This window comes from Cinclus cinclus, chromosome 6 (assembly GCF_963662255.1).
Source record: "Cinclus cinclus chromosome 6, bCinCin1.1, whole genome shotgun sequence".
Taxonomy (NCBI): Eukaryota; Metazoa; Chordata; class Aves; order Passeriformes; family Cinclidae; genus Cinclus; species Cinclus cinclus.
In genome coordinates, this window is record NC_085051.1 from 58,937,833 (window position 1) to 58,954,307 (window position 16,475).

At 47.2% G+C, this 16,475-nt stretch overlaps 1 protein-coding gene across 1 annotated transcript in view; it reads right to left on the reverse strand.

The window, feature by feature from the left end:
- TMEM260 (transmembrane protein 260) overlaps nucleotides 1-16,475 on the reverse strand; it is a 60,209-nt gene that overhangs the window by 24,981 nt on the left and 18,753 nt on the right. The window contains exons 3-7 of the mRNA XM_062495422.1: nucleotides 11,788-11,875; nucleotides 8,885-9,017; nucleotides 8,356-8,654; nucleotides 3,742-3,773; nucleotides 2,255-2,403 (exon numbers count right to left, since the gene is read on the reverse strand). Of these exons, the coding sequence (XP_062351406.1) occupies nucleotides 2,255-2,403; nucleotides 3,742-3,773; nucleotides 8,356-8,654; nucleotides 8,885-9,017; nucleotides 11,788-11,875 (701 nt within the window). The remainder of the gene's footprint in view (nucleotides 1-2,254; nucleotides 2,404-3,741; nucleotides 3,774-8,355; nucleotides 8,655-8,884; nucleotides 9,018-11,787; nucleotides 11,876-16,475) is intronic.

Sequence of the window (16,475 nt, forward strand, 5' to 3'; positions counted from 1 at the left end):
AATGTCTTCTTCACTTGATCAATAGGGCAGCGTCAGCCCCATTTCCATAGAGATGGCTTCCTCCCGGGCTGGAGGGTGGCTATTGTTTGAGCAGGCAGATTTGCCACTTGAACCGTGTTGCTCCCGAAGGATGTGTACTTCATCAATTATTTGTACTCCTAACATCTACATATTTTCATATTAACATCCACGTTTCGCATGGCAAGAGGAGCAGGTGCCGATTTTGCCACTGGTACCTTGTAGGGGTCACCCCATGGGATAATTTTATTTAGACACAAAAATAAGGGGGGATTTGATAGACCCATTTAGTCCCTTTGTGAGGACGGACAAGCCCGGTTTAAAACAAACCACACGACCCTCAGAGAGCTACAGTTTCAAGCAGACAGTGCCAGTGAACACTTTCTAATTTTTTTATTATAAAAGTAAATTAAAAAATCAGTATTTTTTATTTCCTTTTTTTTTTTTTAGCCAAATAAATGTCCCAAAAAACAAATCAGTTTTATTGTGCTTGAAAGGAAAAATGTAACATTGTAATTTGGAAATAAAGCTGACCTTACAATTATTTTTAAAAACATCCATCACTGCTAGGATGAATAATTGATCCTATCAGTATACATGAAATAATTTCTGTAAGTCTTAATAGTTTTTATCATCTCTCGCTTCCACGTTTTCCGTTCCTTCATGCAAATTCTAAATTTGACAGAAGAGCCATCTTCCAAATCCAATTAAACAACAACAAAACACCTAAACCTTCGGAAGTGCTAAAGTAATTCCCCAAAAATTCTCAAACTTAGCCTGTCGTTTCTCTCCTGTATCCTTATTTCTCCAAAGGAACGACTGCATCATTTCCAAAGCACAAAGCAGGAACACAAGGAACTGTCACTCTGCGGTTCAAACTAAAAACTGGGGAACATCTTCCAAACAACTGCAATCCTGGGAACAGCCATCATGAAAAAAGAAATCAGAACCAACTACAGAAAACCTCGAGCAACTCCTCGCAGGAGTATTTTAACAGAATAGAGCTGTGCTCTGATGCTGCGCCGGGCGCTGCGCACGGGAGGGCAGCGCCACTTCCAGCTTCCCAAATAAGCTGTGAAATACAGGATATTAAATTAAATAACACAGAATTAATTACATGTATTACCCACCAGTGAAAGCAATCACTGTAAATGCCTACAGAAATATTTAGGAACTACTGAAGCAATTCCAGTAGGTGTGCTTTGGAGCTGATGCTACGTGCAAGGTGATGTGCAAAAAATCTTCAGCAGAGGAAGGTGGAATGAAGTTTAAGTGAGCTCAGGGCTCTCAGGATGTGCAGAATCTGCCCCCCACCACCTCCCCATTTATTCCTGCTTTTATTTCTAGGCTGCTTGCAGCGCTTGGGAAGGTTTCCCTGAAGGGTGGCTCTGGAAACGGGTGGGAGAAAAAGGCTTTTGTCAAAATAATCCTGGTCAGGAAGTGCCCTGTCTCATCCCCAAGTGCCCCAATACCATTCGCAGCCTCAAAACGTGCCCTATTTTCCCTGCAAAAGAACATCAGAAATTGTTTATACGGGTTGCCATAATCCTCTCAAAATATGGGTCAGGCTGAGGTTAAGAGCAGCCAGAACTTGCACATCAAAGACGAGCAGGGTTAACAAAAACCCCCCACAACCACGTGAGCATCCCGATTGTTCCCTGTCCTCCCAAGGTTAGAGGTCTGGAGAGGAAGCTCCGGACAAGGAGCTGCTCCAGGGAAAGGCAAGGATGCTCTCCCTGCTCCTCGGGTACCACGGGCAGGCAACTGCCCGCCCACCTCCGCCAGGAGCTGCAATTAAACCAAGTTCACGGTTTCCCGATAGGTGAAGCTCATCCTGTTAATTTAAACAGACCATCTGCATCTTTCGAGAACGACAAACTTCATTAGTTCTGGTTAGTTAAACCGAGCGGTGATTTGTGATAATGAGCCTGAACAACCTGTCACGGCTGGGCAAGGGAAAGGGCGCACTTTTTATTATTGCTATTATTATTATTTAACAGAAAAGAAAAGGGGGGAGAAAATAAAAGAGAGGGAGGCTTTTGTGCGGGGAAAGAAGGTCAAATTCAGATTAAGTTGCTGTTAGGTTAATCAGAGGAACTAATTAGGGAATGGGGGGGGGGGGGGGGTGGAACGCTGGTCTGAAGGCCAGTGGGGAGCAGAGGGAGTCTTTGGGCACGTCTCGAGCTACCAGGGAAGCACCACGAATCCAAGGAAAAAACAACCCCGAGGACTTTACCTGAAAACCGTGCAAAAAAGCAAGGAGGCAGCAGCTGCTCCCACCAAGCCACAGAGGAGATTGACACGGAAGGCAGGAGAGCCACCAGGCAGCCCCGTGGCCACTTTGGCCAGCAGCGTGAACAGGGGGTAGCCCGGAGGGTGGGCGACCTACGGACACAGTGACACGGGGCTGGAAAGGGGGAGAGGCTGGGAATGGGAGCAGGGCAGCGCCGAGCAGCTCCGCTCCCTGAGCCACCCCCAGCACCCATCCCAATCCCAGTCCCAATCCCCAGTACCCACCCCAATCCCTGGTGCTCATCCCCACCCCTGGTACCCACCCCAATCCCCGGTGCCCATCCCAATCCCTGGTACCCACCCCAATCCCTGGTGCCCACCCCAATCCCTGGTACCCACCCCAATCCCTGGTGCCCATCCCAATCCCTGGTGCCCACCCCAATCCCTGGTACCCATCCCCACCCCTGGTACCCACCCCAATCCCTGGTGCCCACCCCAATCCCTGGTACCCATCCCCACCCCTGGTACCCACCCCAGTTCCTGGTGCCCACCCCAATCCCTGGTACCCATCCCCACCCCTGGTACCCACCCCAGTTCCTGGTGCTCATCCCAATCCCTGGTACCCATCCCCACCCCTGGTACCGACCCCAATCCCTGGTGCCCATCCCAATCCCTGGTGCCCATCCCCACCCCTGGTACCCACCCCAATCCCCAGTGCCCACCCCAATCCCTGGTACCCACCCCAATCTCTGGTGCCCATCCCACCCCCAGTACTCATCTCCACTCCTGCTACCCATCCTAAATCCCCTGTATCCATCCCACCCCCGTGCCCATCAAACCCCTGGTACCCATCCCCACCCCCCAGTGCCCATCCCAGCCCCACAAAGATTTTTTTTTCCTTCGTGGATCTGGCTCCACGCCTCGCCCATAGTAATGAGGCAGCAAGGAAAAGGAGGTGCCACGTTTCATTAGTGTGCCTTAAAGGGCTCCTTGTTTGGGTTCACAGTATATTAGGGTCATTCAAAAGGCTGTTGTTTTGGGGTTTTTTTTCCCTTTTTATTTTTTATTTTTTAAAAAGCAGCTTCTCAACTATTTTATTGGTTAGCAAGTTGAAAGACCACACTGCTATCGGATTACCACCGCGCTGACAGTCCTAAGGTCTTGCCTAAAGGGATCATGCACCATAATAAAGTTTATTAAATAATAAAACTTATTAAAATTGTTAACCCGATTTATTTTATTCTCCCCAGCTTATACAAAATTTGGGTTGATAATAAGCCAGCTACTGTATATACAGTAAAGCCTTTGCTTTATAATTTAGTTTAATTGGATTTAAAACTTGAAGTAAATTGTCGCGTGCTGTACTTATAAGTTAGTAAAAACTGTGGTTTGAAAATAAATTAATCTACTTTACTCCATGCTTAATTAAACTTCCTTAATTCCTAAAACTGTTAATGAGAGCATTGATTAAACAATAAAACTAATACTTACTCCAAGCTCATATGCGGCTGTGATCAGCTCCCCTGTGAAAAAATAATGTAAAACCAATAATTACTATTAGGAAATGACACTCCTCCAAAGTTTTCAAAATCCAAATGCTTGCATTGGGGTTTTGCATTAATTTGACTGGATAAAACTGTAAATCTGTGGAGATTTAACAGCATGAAATTTTCTAAGAATATTTTCTCCCTCTGATGTCATTGCACAAAATATCTTTTGTATGTTTTCGTGAGACTTTTATGAACAGATAAGTGAAAATATAGGTAGGCTTGAGCAAAGAATGGCCTGAGATACTCAAAATGCAGACGTTTGTGTGTGTGTATTTTTAATTTAAAACCATCTGACTCAATAACTTTCAAGCACTACAGTTTGCAATGCTTAAGCTGCATTGTCTGTTCAACAACCCAGTTGTTTCTCATTTTAAAAAAATAAAAATAGAAACCAACATAAAACCAGAGCTTTACAGTTTTTAAAGAGGAAAAATATAATTACTGATCATGCAAATCTGCATCCATTTATCTGGGAATGCTGCTCTCCCTTGATGCTAAAGCAATTCTGCTTCACAAGTAACTCTTCTACCTGTCAGTGGATGCTGCACCCAGAAACAACATTTAGATTAGAAACAACATTTAGATTTTGCATTTTACATTGTTTGTATTTTATGCCAGGACAAATAACAGCCACAAAAAGTCCCACGTCAGCAGAATAGTTGGCATTTTTAGAGCACTTGATACCGGAGCATTTTGCAGCAAACACTCCTGAACAACATACATTGAATATATTCAATAGGCATAATACATTCAGGGACAAACAAAATTAAAAATTACGGCTCATTTTCCTTCTTTCTCTCAAATTTCATAATCCAATTTTACTGGTCCAGCTAATTTTGCAAGCAGCAAGGTCATGGCAGTGTTGTTAGATGGGAAAGACCCAAACGAAGGGCACTGGTGGCTTTAAATGCTAAATTAACAATATTTTAAATTTCCGTACAATCAGGTCCTCACCACGTCATGCAAAAATTGAACAAATGGCACCTTTAAATCCTGACACCACAGTAAATTCTGCATTTTAAAACAAAGATGCAAGTCAACCCATTGCTGCTGGTGGCAACTTCTGCAGAATTAGAGCTGTGGCCTGGCAATGCCACTTCCTGCACTAAAATCTCTCAGACACAGAGTTTCCTGCACTTGCTAGTCTTATTTTAGGAGAACTTCATCCTACTGCAAAACAGCCCCTGAAAGTGGATGCAATGGGAAAATCATCCATCCCAAATCTGAGCCTTTCAGTGTCCAGCAGCTCCAGCATTTCCAGGGCATGGCAAGGCTGGGAAAGGATAAATTCTCCTGCACACAGCAAAGGATGATGATAACAAAGGAAAGCCCAAATTTGGCACTGCAGGGATTCCCCAGTGCGCAGCAGATCCCAGGCATGGATTCACCTCCACTGAAGTCCTTCTGGGAATGAAGAAATATGTGCATCCAGAACAGCAAAAATTTAAGTTCATTCCTGTTGCTGTGGCATTTGTATCAAGGGCAAGAATAACCCTAAAGAAATACGGCCACAAATCAAGCAGGAAGCTGCAAAAATAATAAAAATAAACCACTGCTGGAAGCCACTGCCAAGCTTTGAAAGACAACAGCGCAACTTTGTCTTGTAAGAATTAAGGAGAAAAAAGAAAACAAAACAAAAAGACCTGCAAAAAATAAGTTCACAGGCTGCAGGCCTGTTGAATTTCAGTGGGAAAATCAAAATAAGTACATAGCACCCACTATTTGGGATAAGGTTAATTCTCCATCTCCCAGCCACACACCTGAGCATCCCTTACAGCCTCCGTGGGCTGGAAGAGTGAGGAGCACTAATATTAAATAACAAAACACACAGAGGAAGAACTACAACACCCACAGACTTGGTTTCAATGTCATTCAATGTCCTTTCAGGTCATTCTGTCCTGTGGCATCTTCAGGCACTGGCTCAAACTGAAGAGTTGAATTCCTCCAACTCCACAGGGCCAGGAGTTGGACTCGATGATCCTTGTGGGTCCCTTTTAATTCAGAATATTCTGTGATTTCTGATGTAAATAAGTTTCTGATTGCCCAGCCTGACTCCCTCATAAAGGCGAATTATTCCCAGCAAGTTTGGGAGCTGATGTTTGAAATATCACAGGGAACATTTGGTTTGCTTCCTTTTTAATTTTTTTTTAACTTTATTTGATCCCTTTTTAAGCTGTTTTAACATCTGTGGAAACATCATGTTTCTGAATTATAATTCCTTCTCCCTCCATTATTCTCTCATTCAATTCTTTATTCTAACATTAAGTAACACAAACAAGCTGCCAGTGGAAATACTGACTGCTTTTGACGTTCTCAGATAACTACAAATTTTGGGAACAATTAAAAACACAGATCACTTCAAAAATAAAATAAAATACAAGGCTCCCTGCCTGAAAGCAGTTACAGCAAATCCTTAAACAGCTCTATACTCACACAAGTAGCCTCAGTGCTTTTGGTGGCACAAGTTTGAGCTCCGTGCTCAGGCACAGGCAAATTAAAACACCTTGAGCAGAGCCATGCACAGACATTCCAGGGACTCCAGCTGAGGGATTCCATGCTCAAGCCATGAGAAACTAGGGCAGTAATGCCCAAAGAAGTCCTGACACTGTGATGGGACACAACGCTGGCTGGGACAGGCACAAGGGGACAGCAGGGATGAGTCTGTGGCTGCTCAGTCCCAGTGAACACATGGAAGCCAGGCAGCAAACTTAGAGGAAAATTCAAAAAATAAATAAATAAGAAGAGACAAGGAGTGAGGTCAGGGGATACTGTCCTGAGAGATTTCCTCTAACACCACAATAACCTGTGGAAAGTGGAGTGAACCCATGTGCTGTTTGGTTGCTCGCTCTGTCTACTGGGATAATTCACACCAAACAAAAAAAGGAATCCCAGCTTCCATCCCTCACATCACCAGGAGAACCTGCATCCCTCTCTGCAAAGGCTGCTCATGGTTATTTGCATCCCAGAGGGAGAATCCAGGCTCAAGGTTCCTGAAGTTTCGTGCAGCATGAACAGTTCAGAGCACAGGGTGCTTTCCACAAACCAAAAAGGGGCAAAAATTATAATAAAAACCAAAATGTTACCAGCTGTAAATATATCAATATATTGATCATCACACACTAAGTGATACACCCAGAAGGAGCAAAGCCAGCCCTTTTAGCCCTTTTAATAACCTGGGAGCAGGAGCAGAAGCAAAAGCCACCAGGATGCACATGGCCAACCTAGCCAGTGCCTCTCTCTCTCCACACATCCTGAGCCTGTAAAATACATGAATCCATTAAAATGCCATTTCTTTAGAAGGAATTTCATGCACAGCTTGGATTTGAAACCACTGATGACCAAGAGGCGCAGTGTTAAGCAGAGCCACTGAACACTGTTCTGGGATGACATACAAAGAAAGTATCCTGAACATTTGTTCCATGAAATAAAAATTATCACCATATTCCCAAGAAAAAAAAACAAGCCCTCCTATCTCCAAACCACACACGTGAAACCAAAGTGGTTTTTTTTAAGCAAGAAGAGATTAAATCAGTAAAACCACAGCAGGACCAAAACAGGAGAACTCTGTCCCACCTGTGGGATCAGCAGTGCCAAACACAAAAATTTGGACAGTCTGACACTGTCAGGAAGCTGCACTTCCAGACAGGCAGATCCAAAGAGTTCCCTGCTCCACAAGCCGGGGAAAGTGACAGTCCAAGCAGTGACAGCACATCTGGCAGGATGGCACATCTGTCTCCTAAAGCCACCAGCTGTCCCCAAGGCCCCAGGCTAAATCCTTCACTGAAAGGCTCAAATACAGGCAAACCATTATGGGGTGGCCCGAGGGCACCAGCACCTTGCTGTGCTGACCCCACTGGGCAATCACCCTGGCCCCGAGGGGTGTCCACCCCAATGCAGGGCATCCCTGCTACACCCACCTGTGGGGCCAGTGCCCCTGTGGGGAGCTTTGAATGCACCGACCCTAATGGGGTGAGCACCCCAAAAGTGGCTGCACTGCACCAGTGGCTACGGGGACCTAACGGGACCAGCATCCTTATGGGGTGACAGCAATGTCCCTATGGCACGAGCATCCTTATGGGGTGACAGTAACCCTCTGGAGTGACACTAATGCACCAGTTCCTACAGGATAACAGCAACCGTATGGGGTGACAGCCCCATATAGGGTGAGCATTCCTATGGGATGACAGCCAACTTAATGGGGTGTGAGCAAAGCACCAGGCCCTCTGGAGTGAGCAACCCTATAGGGGTGATGAGCATCCCTATGGGATGACAGTAAGCCTACTGGGTGACAACAACGCACCAGCCCCTCTAGAGTGAGCGACTCTCTGGGGTGACACCGAGCCTCCAGGGGTGACATCAATGCACCAGCTCCTCTGGAGTGAGCAACCCTACAGGGCTGACACTGACACACGAGTTCCTATGGGGTGACAGGAATGCACCAGTCCCTAAGGGCTCGTCCCCCCACTCCCTGCCGAAGGCTGACCGCGAGGCACCGCGGTCAGGGTCCGAGGACCGCGCTCCGCACCCTCGCCGCTGCGGTGACCCGGTACTTTACCCGCATCCCCGCCGGGCAGGGCGGGCGGCAGCGTGGCCGTGTAGAGAGCAGCTACGGCAGCTCCCAGCGCCCCGGCGGCTCCTCCCGCCCCGTTCCCTATCCCGATCCCGGTGCCGGTGCCGATGCCGATCCCGGCCCCGGTGCCGGTCCCGGTTCCCGTGCCCATGTGCGCCGCCACCTTCCGGGTTCGGCCGCGCGGGGAGGGCGGGATGTGCCATCCGCCGACTCGCGGGGGGAGCATCCCTGCCCCGCCCGCCTTCTCGCTCTCCCCAAAGAGCCTCCCCGTGGCTTTTCCTATGCTAACTCCCAGACAGAGAACAGAGAGAGCCGCAAACCCTGTGAGGGGATTCAGCGCGGCCTCCGGCTCTCTTCCATCCTCCCCCGCTGAGAGGAGTTGGTACAGCCGGAGGGGGCGTGGCGGAGGGTGAGTGCGGGAGGGCGGGACCAACGCACGCGGGGGGGGAGGGGGGAACGGGACGAAACCACCGTGGAGAGGCGGGGGGAAGGAGGGAAGCGGAGCGCGTCCTACCTCTCCCGTACTGCCGGGACCGTCCCTTCAGGACGAGGTTTTTTAAGGATCAGCGCCTTGTGGCCGCTCTCAGAGACATCAAACCCCTCCTCGGACACTGCTGGGTGCAGGCTGCAGCCGCTCCACCACGGCCCTAGTGTGGCCATACACAAATAATAAAGATTTAACCCCTGGATGGGGTGGCGCAAGATGCTGGTGAAGGAAAGGATGGAAGGTGTCAGCGCACGGAATATTAAAAGCAGCGATTCCCGCTGCGGGAAGTAGTTAAGGAAGGCAAATAGCATCCCGAGACCTATCGATAGAGGACTAGAACACATCCGTGGAAATCATTATGGGATTGTACGAAAGAGCGGCGAGGCCATACCTGCAGAATTGAGACAGATTAAAGAGAGGCTTTTGAATACAAATGAAAAAGGTACAGGAGAGGGTAACGAGGATAATAAACAGCCTTATGGATTAGATCTAAGTGGAGACGTTAGAAAATTAGGTTTGCATTTATTAAGGGGGAGAAAAAGAGCAGGATTAAGGGCTGCCACAACTGAGGGAACACGTGTCGTGTTCTGGGGGCTGGAGAAGCTGCTGCTGAAGGGTCCCGCTGGAACAGCAGCACAAAACCCCTGAAAGATGAAACCAAGGAAGGCATTAATGGGAATTCCGGGGTCCCCAGCGTGGGAGGGACATGGACCTGCTGGAGCGAGTCCAGAGGAGGCCACCAGGATGGTTTGAGGGATGGAGCCCCTCTCCTGGGGAAAGGCTGGGAGAGCTGGGCTTGTTCTGCCTGGAAAAGAGGAGGATTTGGGGTGACCTAATTGTGGTTTTCCAGTGCCTGGAGGGACTCTGAGAGAGCTGGAGAGGGACTTTTTACGAGAGCGTGGAGTGATAGGACAAGAGGGAATGGCTTAAAACTGAAAGAGAATAGGTTTAGATGGGATAGTGGGAAGAAAATCTTCTCTGTGGTGATGGTGAAGCTCTGTGATGAGGGTGCCCGGAGGAGCTGTGGCTGCCCCTGGAACCCTGGAAGTGTCCAAGGCCAGGTTGGACAGGGCTTGGAGCAACCTCACCTAATGGAAGGTATCCGTCCACATGGAAGTGGTTGGAATTAGGTGGCATTTCAGGTCCCTTCCAACCCAAGCCACGTATGATTTCATGAATTTAGGGGAGCTCTGTGCACTCAGCTGGGCTGTACAGAAAAGCTGAAGTTTTGACCCGCTCAGAAGTCGCTGGGGCTGCTTGGAGGAGCTGGTGTTTGAGGATGTGAGCACCACCTGGGGAAGGGCTGCCTCCCATCCCTAAAGGAACCCCCCGGCTCCCTGGTGACCGAGAGCTTCCACGGACCCAACTCCTTGGCAGGTCTGTGCTCTTGTTGGCTGAGGACCATCGGGGGGAGGAAAAAGACGTGTTCCAATCCTCCACCAGCCATTGTCACTATGGAAATGAGCGGGGTCATTGTTCCTGCACCCGTTGGGGCTCCTAAAATGTAATTTTAGCAGCAAAGTGCGCAGCCTGTGTGTGAAAGCAGGCTGCTGGCGAGGCTCTTTATCCAGAGTGTGGCTTTTTTCTTTGCTGCATTTTTCCTTCTTTGTGTTTCCCTTGGAAAAGGCATCCAAAGACAAATGTTAACCGTGGCTGATTACAATTATATTGATGGGGGAGGTAGCAATTTACGGGCAAATATCGAAACGTGGAAGAATGGCTGGTAATAATAGGGGTGAGGACAAACTGTTCTTTAATTGTCCTGCAAGTTGTTTTATATCTTTGTCATGCAGAAACTGGAACTTTTAGGGTGCCAGTGACAAAGTACTTTGCTGTAATGTGGTAGGGGCAGGCTCACAGCAGCCTTTATCTTACTGAATAACTACCACCGTTTCAAAGGCTGGGATTACAGGCACACTTTATGTTGAAAAGGGGAATTTACATGTTTCTTCTGTAAGCACAAATCTATTAATTCGTGAGTTTGCTTCCCCTTTCTTCATCAGTCATGACACAGGGGTCTGACCAAGGCAGGAAGGACGTACAAACCTCCCTTTTTTGGTTGTTTTTTTTTAGAGACAGGTAAGGTATATTTTGGCCATTTTCACCCACCCTCTAGAAGCTGGGAGTTGTCCAAACCCAAATTAGATTCACCTCACCACAGAGCGACCCTTCGGGTTTTCTCAAAGCTTTGGGTATGTTCTCAACAGCAATTTAAAAAAAAAGAAAAAAAAAGTATTACTTAGGAAAAAAACCCAAACCACTGGGGCAAGTGGAAAGGATTTGAAAGACGGCCTGGCGCTACACAGAGCGATTTCTTTCTGAAAAAAAAAAAATCTTTGGGACTTGTAGCACGAGAGCATACTCTAGTGGCAACCGAGCAAAGAAAGTGCTCTGGTTTGTGCAGTGTCTTGATGAAAACACACCTCCCACCTTCTTGGAGAGGCTTTTTCTCTCCTATCTCCTCCAGCACCACGCTCGGTGCTCAGCCCGACAGGAAATACCCAAGGCAGGCAGAGAAAATAAACAGGAACTGCTAAAAGTAATTTTAAAAACACGTCTTGGGAGCATATCTCCCCAAAATGAATGTGTACTTAGAGAGTTGTCTTTTTACCAGGCTCTGTTGCAGATTTTCTCCTGAGAGACACAGTTTAGAGGAGGCAGGAGATAGGAAAAGGGAGAATAATACTTAAAGCAAATTCTATTCACCCATGGCAGTGTCATTACAAACTTGAATGAGCACAGTTATTGCAAATAAATAAAAACAATAGACCAGAACCAGTTTTACATAAGAAAATACTGAAATACCGTTCAATTAGTCGTAAGCTTTAGTTAAACCTTTTCTTTTGCCCATCAGGTGATAAGGTTAATACAGAAAGCACTCAACTGCTGTACTCGTGTAACAACAGTCAGCACCCATTTAATGAACTTACACGTCCACACATTTAGCAAAGCTTCAATATTGTCAGCACTGGGCTGGCACGGAATTTTAATGGCAAAGTAGCCAGCCCAGGCTTCATTCTAAACAATATCCCCGTGCAAGGAGAGCAGGTCCTCATGGGGACACCAACAATACAAATAAGAGCAGCTCCGATATTTAAACAAGAAGTTTGGCAGAATTTCCACTGACGATGTATGGCCGCCCGCAAAGCACGAGAAAGGAGGTTTTGCTGCTTTTATTTGTTCTTAAGTTGTTTGAATAAGCTGCTTTTTATGACTTGCTTGTTGAGGGGGCCAAGACCAGGCTCCCATATCCCAGTTACAGCAGGATGGCTGCAGTGCATATGGTACAGAGGGCGTTTCCAAGGGGAATAAAGTGGAATAAAAGCACATCTGGTCCAGGGAGCATCCTGGTGTCCGTGGACATGGAGTTCTTTCTGCCCCATCCTGCAAAAGCACATTTTCAAGGTACGTCCAGCCATCAAGGACATGCTTGGACGTGGCTGGTCACCCAAAGCACATGGAGAACCTCTGTGCTGGTTCCTTGTGTTCCTCCTGACCATCTAAGGGACCCAGATTCATGCACTGCACATCCCCCAGGAAACTCCCAGTGCCTTTTGAGCCTACAAAATTCAAAAGAAAGGTATAGATCTCCCAGGTGAGAAGGGGTCAGAGGTCTGGGAGAAGACAGGGGCTCAGTTCCATATGAAAACAGACTTGGTTTCACTGCTGTCAGGACGGCTTCTTCTTTGGTTCAAAGCTCAGCTTCATTTTATTCCCCAAATAGGAAAATGGACTGAACTCATTTCCCCATCTTTGTTGTTTCAATTTTTAATTTAAATTCCCCCATTTCTTGTTCCCCACAGTTTTGCACCTTTGTCAGAAAGGCTTTACTGACTTGTAGAAGACTCCAGTCTCCTCCTGCACCAGTCTCAGTGGCTTCTCAGCTGATTTTCTGTCACACTGAGCAGTCACAGATCCCATTTGTCTCAACTGGTTTTCCCAGAGCACTGACAGTCATCTCTATGTTTTCACACCTGATTTCCTTGAACTAATAGCATTTATTTATCCCCATGCCTTATTGGCAGGCTCAGGTCTGGTGTCTGATCTGCGCAGTGACTCCACCAACACCTCCCAAACCATCTTCTCTGGCTGCTGCACCAGCTGGCCTTGTTCCCTTTATCCCTGTTCCATTAGGGCTGTTCCATTACGCTCTGGTGAGTGTTTGGGGAAAAGGAACATTTTTTACTAATGTACCCATTTTCATCCTTCTTTTAATTACAGGTGTAGGGTATAATTTCTAGCCCTGGTGGCCAAACTCAGAGCCTGGCCTAAGAAATGCCCACACACATCATGTGGCTGGAGATCTGTACCAACAGTTCAGGGGCCTCCAGGGTTTAAAACTCTCATTTCTTCGCCTGTGCTCACAGGTGCAGTAAAACTCATCAAGGAACTCGTCTAGGTAAGAATTTTTCATGTTCCAGCAGTCCGCTCTCTTTCCTTCCCATTTCTTTAAGCTTCTATCAAAATTGTGTCAGCTGAGGATGATGCTCAGGGAATTTGCACAATGGATGTCAAGAAGGACAGGAATTGTGCCCTCCAAAATTGCTCTCTCTACTTGGTTTAACCTGTGTTTCCTACCTGGCTTCACCATATCTTTGTTGTGTTCCTTCACTGAACAAATCCTTACTTCTGCTCATGGTTAAGCTACCCCAGGTTGTCTTTTATTCCAGCTGGAAACTGATGCAGGTCCAGAGTCAGTTCCAAAACCCGAGTTCTCCCACAGGGTTTTTGTATTATTCTCATTCTGGTAAGACTGTGATAGGAACCTTTTCTCCTCCCCCTGTTCTGCATAGATGAGGTTACAGACAAGGACTGTGGTGTGTTGATAGGTGGCCAAAATGAACTTGTGGAGATGCTGAACAGCAGGTAGTGTTGGAATAGAGGAGACATGGTGGATTGACCCATCCCTGGAAGTGTCCAAGGCCATCTTGGACAGGGCTTGGAGCAACCTGAGATAGTGGAAGGTGTCCCTGCCCATGGCAGGGGGTGGAATGAGATGAGCTTTAAGGGCCCTTCCCACCCTAATCTTTCTGTGATTCCATGATTCCCATTTCTCTGTATCCAAGCAGCCCTGTGATGGCTCTCTAACCTCTGTTAGAGGTGTGCCAGCATGCAGGACATGCCATTTTGTGGATAGCTCACATTACCTGGAGAGCTTCAATGTAATAAATCCAAGTTTTGGAGGGGAGAGAGTTAGGAAGTTAACCCATGGGTAGGATTTTGAGTTAGGCTGAGTGGGCTGGTTTGCTTTTCCCAGGCTGATCTCTGGCTCAGCCCCTTTAGTTCCTGACCTGGGACTAGTTTTTACACAGGAGCAGAACACAGTATTCTTCTCTTACACTTGCAGTAACGGCTGAACCTTTTAAGCATAAACCTCACCAAAAATTCAGGCTGGGACAGTGGGATTCTCCACTGCTTGAAAAAACAAGCCAAACCTCAGGCACAGTTCCTTCAGCATGCTGGTGGCTGACAGGAGCATGTCCCAGAGCTCAGGTGGAATTTCACCCTCCACACATCCAGGCAAATCTCCTGAACGTCCTCCATCCCCTTGTTTCAAGGTCTGCAGAGGTCCTGCAGTTGTTCTCCTTAGAGGTCAGGAAGCACAAAATCAGAATCAGGATACTTTGGCTCCATCTCCATTTCCTGTGGAAGGCTGGGTTAGGAAAAGTATTAAATGGATTACATTAAATCCAGATTAAATCCTGGCGTATTCCCAGACCTGGCTTGCCCGTTCACATCACCAGTTGCTCAGCACCCATGTGGCCAGAGCACTCCATGAGAAGTCCATGCCCAAACCAGCTGCCTTGTGGGAAATGTTGTGGGAAGGACCCCAAAATCTTCATGGAATGGTTGAGGTTGGAATCGACCTTAAATCCCATCTCATTCCACCCCCTGCCATGGGCAAGGACACCTCCCACTAGACCAAGTTGCTCCAAGTCCCATCCCATAAGCAGACAAATCTTCCAATCTAGTACTGCCCAATCATGGATTTGAGAGCCTTCCCTGAGCATCTTTTTAACACCAAATGCTGGTGTTAAAATCACAAGAAAACAACATTTAACATAAAGCCAAGGGCAGTACCTGAAGTTGCAGTTCTGTAGAACAGCTCCTGAAGTTGCCACAGCTTCTAATTTAGGAGCCTCAGACTTCTCCTCCTCTGCTTTCTGTCATCTGGCATTTGCAGGCTCCTCTCAAGCCACAATGAAAAAACTGCATCTCATTTTACAAAGGCCAGAACTGCTGGTGCAGAAAATAGCAAAGTGCAAGGGGCTGAGCTCTGCTTCTGCCTCCAGTGGGATAAATCCAGCTTCCCTCACTGCCTTCAGCTGATTTACTCCCCTTTTTGGTGTAACCCAAAGAAGAATTTGCCTCTTGATGTTTTTCTATGGCATTAAGGCCTTTAAGGAAAATCCTACAAAAACATTTAGGTGCAAACAAAATCTCCTGCTTTCCACAAATCTGCCTGAACTTACACTGTGAAAGGAAGCACAGGGGAACTGAAGCCTCTTGCAGGGGACAGGGGACTCTCCAGCAGGGTCAGCTGTGCATATATTTACACATTATATTAGCAGGGGAAAAGAAAAAATAAAAGGCAAAATGGGTGCGTGGTGACCCAAGGTGGTCCAAATGTTCTGTGCTATCATTCCTGCTGGGGTCAAAGGCCTTGATAAAGCTGGTGAGCTAATGAGCAACAGCTTAATCAGCACAGATAATTCTTCTGCAATGCAGGAGGCAATTGCAGCCCTTTTTCCTGTTTTCTAGGATGTTTTTTCACTTTTTTTTTGGTGTGGATTTTTTTCACTCATAAATATGAGGTAATGCCATACAACTTGACCTTCCCAAACGAAGCTTTTGCAGAATAATATCCACTGGTATTCATGAATATCAGTTTATCAAACTGGGTTTTTTTGTCCACTGTAGCTGACCAGCTGGAAAGAGCACCATGAAAACTAAGAAAAACCTTTAAAATTAATTTAATTTCTCTACACATGATTGACATCCATTGGGTCCTGAGTTCAAGGAGTTTCTCCTGTTATTTCCTGGGAGACACCAAGCATGGAGGTATCTGTGGGGTCTCATCTCTTACCTACTCAGAAATGACCCACCTCTGCAGCATTTTTGGGAAAGGAATTTTTCAGCTAAACACCACAAGCTCTGCATAACCCATCCTTTCACCTGGCACTTTTTACCCCTGTGCTGGCCAAAACCACACCTGTGAGAGGCTGCCCCCTGGAACAGCTGTTGTGTCTGGAAGCTGGAGACAAAGATGCTCTGCTCAGACATCCCCTCAGAGTTAGAAAAGGCTGTGGCAGAGCAGGAGGAAGGCAGGACAGTCTGGGGACCCCAGGGTGGCTGCCTGGAACCGCTGTGTTCCCCCAGACAAAATGTGTCACCAGTCCAGATTGGAGGGTGGGGGATATCCTGTCTCCCACCCCCTTTGGCTCGCTCGGATCTCCCCTGACTGGATTAAAATAAAGAGTCAGGATGGTGTGATGCCAAATTCCCTCGGTGGTGGTCAAACAGGAGCTGCCCATCCCCGCCCCTCGCTCGTGTGTTTGTGCCTGTAATCACTGGATTTCCCAGCTGGTCTCCCAGCCCAGGACCTGCTTAACTCCAG